This window comes from Octodon degus, unplaced genomic scaffold, assembly GCF_000260255.1.
Source record: "Octodon degus isolate 3935 unplaced genomic scaffold, OctDeg1.0 scaffold00077, whole genome shotgun sequence".
Lineage (NCBI taxonomy): Eukaryota > Metazoa > Chordata > Mammalia > Rodentia > Octodontidae > Octodon > Octodon degus.
Genome location: NW_004524653.1, coordinates 7867102 through 7873754, shown reverse-complemented (window position 1 = coordinate 7873754; position 6653 = coordinate 7867102). Strand labels below are relative to the sequence as shown.

The 6653-nt window shown below is 49.0% G+C and overlaps 1 protein-coding gene across 1 annotated transcript in view; it reads left to right on the top strand.

Annotated features, from left to right (window-relative positions):
* The first annotated feature begins 3400 nt into the window (after positions 1-3400).
* Slc9a8 (solute carrier family 9 member A8) overlaps positions 3401-6653 on the top strand; it is a 71360-nt gene continuing 68107 nt past the window's right edge. The window contains exons 1-2 of the mRNA XM_023720775.1: positions 3401-3540; positions 5359-5537. Coding sequence (XP_023576543.1) covers positions 3530-3540; positions 5359-5537 — 190 coding nt within the window. The 5' untranslated portion in view covers positions 3401-3529. The remainder of the gene's footprint in view (positions 3541-5358; positions 5538-6653) is intronic.

The following is a 6653-nucleotide window of genomic DNA, read 5'->3' as shown; positions in this document are numbered from 1 at the left end:
AGCTTGTTCTAAGTAGGTGCTTTAGACCACTGAGCCATCTCACCAGCCCCTTAGTTTCCTTTTGAGGTCCACTATTTACTAAACAACTTAGAACAGTGGTGAGTATACATTTTTACACAACAGAAAACACAAGATTTACATTTATAATTTAAAATGTGAGTTGACTCATTACACAAGCTACAATTTTAAATGATTGAAAAAAATTCAGGGCCAGGGAGACAGCTCAGTGGCATAAGCACCTGCCTGGCAAGTGCAAGGTCCTGAGTTCAATGCCGTGTCTGTTTACATCTCCCACAGCTGCTGTCAGACTAGAACCAAGTTGGCACCTCATGGTCACAGGGCCCTCAAAGCCCACAGGATTTAATTTTTCTTTACAGGAAAAGGTTACTGACCTGCTCTTTGCTGAGTGGCCTGGGAGGGCCCCCAGGAACAAATGACATTTAAAATGAGGTGACGCAAAGCGGAAAACAAGAGGAGGAAGAGCAGGAGGGAGAGACGCAGAACCACTCAGACAGAGAGAACAAAGGCAGGAGCGGTCTCTAATCCTCTCACAGCCCCATCACGGAGGTGCTGTCCGATACTGACAGCGCCTGCGGCTCCGTGGCCTCCCAGGCCCGAGAGCAGCATCACCAGAGGCACCAAGGCTTGCTGCGCCCTGCCCTGCGTGAGGGCCTGGCTCAGCACCAGGGCAGGAACTGTGTGTCCAGGGCAATTATTTGCCTTCCTGGGGCAATGACCCGAGATCTTAGATCCATTCACAGGAACAGGTATGAAGAGCAGGTGCTTTGCAGCCTCAGGGTTGGCAGCAGGCCCAGAGGGGGCCGAGGCTGTTTGCCTCTCCCTCAGAACGGCTGGCACAAAGCCCTGACCCTGCTGTGCCTGCAGGTGCTGTGGAGAGGTCACTGAGCTGCAAGAGGGGCATTTTCAGCATCTTCAGCCAGATGGTGTAGTTTGTTTGGTTTGGTTCTGCCTTGCCTTTTTTTTTTTTTTTTTTTTTTTTTTTTTTTTTTTTGGATACAGGGTCTTGTACAGAGTTTGGACTTGTAGTGATCCTCCTTTCTCCGCCTTCCCAGTACTGAGATTACAGGCATGTGCCACCACACTCAAGTTTCAGTGGCTGGCTTGGCACTGCATGTGATACTAGGGATTGAATGCAGATCCTTGCACTTGCCAGGTAGGCCCTTTGAGTTATCTCCCCAGCCTGCTTTGCTTTTTTTTTTTTTCCTGCTTTGCATTTTGAGACAGGATCTCACTCTGGTCTTGAACTATGTAGCCCAGGCTGGCCTTGAACTCACAGTAATCTTCCTGCCTCAGCCTCCCATGTGCTGGGATTACAGACATGCGCCACCATGAGTTGGAGAAGAGCTCTCTTGGGCTCTGTCTCAGTTCTCCATGGGGTTCTAGGGCCAGAGAAAGAGTGGCAGCCTCAAACCTCCATGTGCCTCATCTCCCCAATCCCCACACCTCCCCCAAGCTCTGGGCAAAGTGATGGAAGCAGGCTGTTTGGTCCATTTCAGCGCCAGGGAAACGGACAACTCCAAATCACTGGGCAACGTGTTAAGATCAAACTTTGCTCCTAAACCCCAGCTTCAGCACTTGCTTGCCTTGTGACTCCAAGAAGGAGGCTTGGCTTCCCTGGGCTTCCAAGCAGGGAGTATGATTCTTTCACATGCAAAATTATGTTAGGAATGAAAGAAACAATAGCTCAGTACCACACCTGCAGGAAGGACTCAGGAAACACTGGAGGATCCTAACCGCACTCCCTCAGTTAGTTTTGAGAATGGTCCTAAGAGATCTTAGGAGGTGGAGAACTCAGTTTCAGTCAAACAGATCTCAGCCCAGTTCCTCAATACCGAAACCCTGACTTTACCCTCTTTCCTCTGGAACAGCCCATCAGCAAGTTCTGCCCTACATCTGTGCCCCCCGCCACATCACTTTCATCCAAACTGCCATCCTCTTGCACCTAAGTTATCCTGAAGCCTCCTGGGTAACTTTAAGGCTTCTGGCCTAAAATCCCAGCCACTAGCCCACTCATCTCTCCTCAAGCAGCCAAGGTCCCCATCTTCTCAGAACAAAACCCTTCTGTGGCTTTCTGACATTACCAGAATGAACTAAGTTACTTATTTTTCAACAGTTGAGCATCTAGGGCCCAGGGAGATGGCTCAGTAGAATAAGCGCTTCCCTGGCAAGTGCAAGGGCCTGAGTTCAATCCTCGGTTCTGCCAAAAAAAGCACACCCTCCCCCAAACAAAGCAAACGAACAAAAAAAGAGTTGAGCATCTATGTGCCTGGTACTGTCTTAGGCCCTGAAGATGAAATGGAAAACAAAACAGACAACAATCTTTAGGTCCATGTGTGGAAGACCAAAGAGAACATTTAGAGGGCTCCTGTGATTACCCAGATGAGATCCTGTGGCCTGGACAGACAGGAGGCAGCAGGGGCCAATCAAAGGCCTCCTGATGGGGTCCGACCTACTCTCACAACCTCACCTTGTACCTTCCTATTGCCCTAACCCCACGGCATTGCTAAGCACAAAGCAGAAATCTATTAAGAATTTGTGGATGCTAAGTGGTGGGCGCGCCTGTAATTCCAGCCCCCAGAGAGGCTGAGGCCGAAGAAGGATCACAAATTTGAGGCTAGTCTAGACAATCTAGCAACTCAGGGTGACCATGTCTGAAAACAAAAACATGGGCTGGGGATGCAGCTCTGTGTTAAGCATGAGTTCAATTTCTCTGGACCACCCTTGACACAAAAAAGAAAGAATTTGTTGTATCAGGCCCTGCAGTCGCTCAGGCACTGGGGTAACTCCCTAGAACTGCAAATAAAAGCTTTATTGAATCCAGTCCATGAACGAGTCAATGAATGATCCAATCCTCCATTGTCAGCACCTTTGTTCCTGCTATGTAGCCCAGGTGGGTCTGGAAGGCTCACTGATCCTCCTGCCTCAGCTTTGAATGCTGGGATAACAGGCATGCACCAGCACACCCGCCTCTCAGCACCTATTTTAATGTCAGATAGTCATAAATGTTTGCAGACGGAATGCTGAACAATCGTGAGGGCCACGTGGTTATTCTCTCACTAGCAGAGGGAAACTGGGGCTAGGATTGCAAAATGCCCAGCCTAGATCCCTTGCACAGACGAGGCTTCAAACTGAGCCGCCCCCTTTTAGCAGTGGGAATTCCAGAGCATTGGGTGGAGGGAACTAGCTCTCGGGGTGAGTCACAATAACCTCACGGTTTACCCGAAATCACCCTCAGCTAGCGACGGAGAGTTAGACCCTAGCAGTACGGGTAAGCACGCCTACCCGGGACATTCGCCCAGAGCGCCCCGGAAGTGCCCGCCCACGCAGCTCCGCCCACCCTTGGGACACTGAGACGACGGGACAGAGGGTCGTCCCGGTTTCGACGAGGCCCCGCCCCCACTCGCCGGCCCGCGTGCTCCTCCAGCGGAAGCCGGAAGCGACGTGGGCCGTGCTACCCCCACGGTCTGGAACTCGGTGGTCCTGGAGGCTACGCCGGATTGGGGAGAAGATGAAGGGAGAGTGAGTGGGTTTTTCTGGGGCTGCGGAGGCGGCAGGGCTGGGCCCCGGCGGGTGACGGCGGGTTCCCGGCTCTGGAAGGCGGAGCTCCTTGTGGCAGTTGGCCACGTGGACCGTGCTGGAGCCTACGAGGAGGGCGGGAGGGGTCTGGGCGCGCTCGGGCCCTGGAGCCTTCTTCAGGCCGGACCCTCTGGCTGGGGATCCGCCACCCGGCGGAGACCGGGAGTTCTCGCCGAAACCGCGAGCCGTGTTTCACTTTTTCAGTTTCCGATTATCTGAAGACTCGTAAATTCTCTGCCCCCTCCAGGAAGTCCATCCCCATCCCCGACCCTGTCCCCTCCTGAGCCGGTCTTCTGTGTAGCACCTAGTGGTCGCAGCTGTGTCATCCGCTGTTTCATCCATTCATTAATTTGGTTGTCTATGTAATTCCAGGCCCTGGGCACATAGCACAGGAGGCAGATCAGGAGCTGCCTTCAAGGACCTTCCGCTCTAGTGGAAAAAGAGCACAAATGACCAGGCAAAGTGGTTTCGAATCCTGTTAAGCGCTCCGAAGGCAATACTGTAGAACGGTGTAGGAGTAGGGGAGCCTGTAAGGAGAGATGTCTGAGTTCAGTGACATGAGGGGTAGGAGGGATAAGTGATATTACATCCAAAACGCTGCAATCAAGAGATAGTTTAGTACTTTTTTTTTTTTCCTTTCTTTCTTTTCTTTTTTGCGGAACCGGGGATTGAACTGAGGCCTTTGTGCTTGCCAGGGAAGCACTTATTCCACTGAGCCATCTCCCCGGCCCAGTACTTTGGAGTAACAGAAAAACAAAATGGTTGCAGTGTAGACAGGGGATTAGCTGCATATGATGAGCTGGAGGGAGGGTCTTATCTTCTCTAGACCACTGATAGCCCATCCGCATTCCTGAAGATGGCCATCATCAGCCTTCTGTTACTTAGATGGCCTGTCTATGGCCTAATTGAAGATTAACAAGGAATCCCTTGATTGATACTGGCCCCCTCCACCTGACGTTTCAGATGTCTCTGGTCAAGTGGGTGGGTTGATTAATTCGTTGAGCTGCTGCTGTGTTCTAGATACTGCACTAGGCTTCACATGCACGAAAGAGAAGAGGTGGTGTTGCCCCGTGATCTAAGTTGGAAAGCTTGATTCTCCCATTGATGGAGATGTTGGCCAACAAGTGTTGTGTTACCTATTTCCTGGAATGATGCTGGGCTCCATAAATAACAATTCACATAATCACTATTATCATGATATTAGTTTGCATTAATTCACAGCCACACCACAGTGGAGGAAGAGTGTGGGCAGGAAGCTGTGAGGTGAGGTGGGAAATTGGGGTGGAGTGGGGTGTTAGGGAGCAGGTAACTTGAGCCTTGTTGGGAAATCTGAGAAGAATTTCTTAAGGTGGGGTGGGAAATTCTGACCAGATCAACAGCTGGGCAAGTTCAAGTGGCTTTTTCACCTTGCAGAAATAACCTGAGAGAAACGGGAAGTGGGGAAGTAAAGGCACCAATGGAGAGTGTTGGGCCTTGGGATACGGTGAGACTCCAGCTGGCCCCTCATCGAGTGTTGGAGAGCGGGCAGCATTTCTATGCTAGCCCTACTTTCCTCGTTCCTGCCCTGTGGGTGGCTTGAAACGCACCTGAGAGCTTGCTACTGTCCTGCTGTGCAAGCTGAGGTTTCCTTCAACTCTTCTGCCAAACCTGCAGCTCACATAAAATACTCTCCCCAGTTCTCCGTCCAGTTTGTGGTGTGCACATTGATACTTAGAGCCTTTTTTCCTTTAATCTAATTCAGCTTTTTTTATCTTCCAACAGGTTTTCCAATACAAGTCATGAGAGTTTCAATGCCACCCTCCACACCACCTTGGTTGTCACGACGAAACTCGTGCTCCCGACCCCTGCCAAGCCCATCCTCCCTGTGCAGACAGGGGAGCAGGCTCAGCAGGAGGAGCAGTCCAGTGGCATGACCATTTTCTTCAGCCTCCTTGTTCTAGGTGAATATGCAGCATCAAGAATTTGTGTGTATGAACCCTGTCGCTGTTGTTTACTCTGTCAAGCCTTCCTTCCTGGCTCTTGCTTCAAACACTGAGGGCAAACCACCAGTTTGTAAGTCCATATCAAGGTGCTCCCTTGGCCTTAGGAAATCATAGAAAAGCTCTAGTGCATTATCTCAATTTTTTTTTTTTTGGTGGAACCAGGGATTGAACTCAGGCCCTTGCGCTTGCCAGGGAAGCACTTATTCCACTGAGTCATTTCCCCGGCCCCTCCTAGTGCATTATCTTAGATGGCTTTTAGAAGGAAAAAACTATAAAGTTTTGACTGAGACTCTTGAACCTGAAAGTTAGTGGACTTCGAATTCTGCTCATAGGAGTCAGTGTAGGAGCATCCGGGGTGAAGGAACCAGTGGGAGCAGCATTTTGTCCCTTTGGTGTATTAGGCTTTGATATAAATTTTGGGGTTTTTTGACACAGGACTTTGCTTTATTTACTTATTTATTATTTGGATTTTGGATTTTTGATTTTTTTTTTTTTTTTTCTTTCTTTTTTTTTTTTTTTTTTGACACAGGTTCTGCCTGTGTAGTACCAGCTGGCCTCAGGAGAGATCCTCATGCCTCAGCTTTCCAAATGCCGGGATTACAGGTGTGCACTACCACACCTATCTTGATGTGTTTTTTTTTTTTTTTTCCCCAGAACCGGGGATTGAACTCAGGCCCTGTGCTTGCCAGGGAAGCACTTATTCTACTGAACCATCTCCTGGTCCTATGAAATTTTTTTTGATGAGCCTATTAAAGATGTTTTTGAAAAATTTTATGTTTGTGATATATAATAAACGTCATTGTGAGATGCAAGATTCATGCTCATATTGAATCCTGATCCTTTTCTAAGGTTTTTCTGCTGCGTGACCATTCAGAACTCTTGTCCCTGCACACCATTTATCTCTTACTGCTCCTGTTAACCATGATCAGTACAGTCCCAGCTACATTCTACTTTCTTTTTTTTTTTTTTTCCATAATTTTGTTGAGAAACAAATAGCAATGAGACAGTTTCAAACCAAATTGGTAGGACAGTTTCAATAATTAACACATTGCATACATTCTTTTTTTTTTTTTT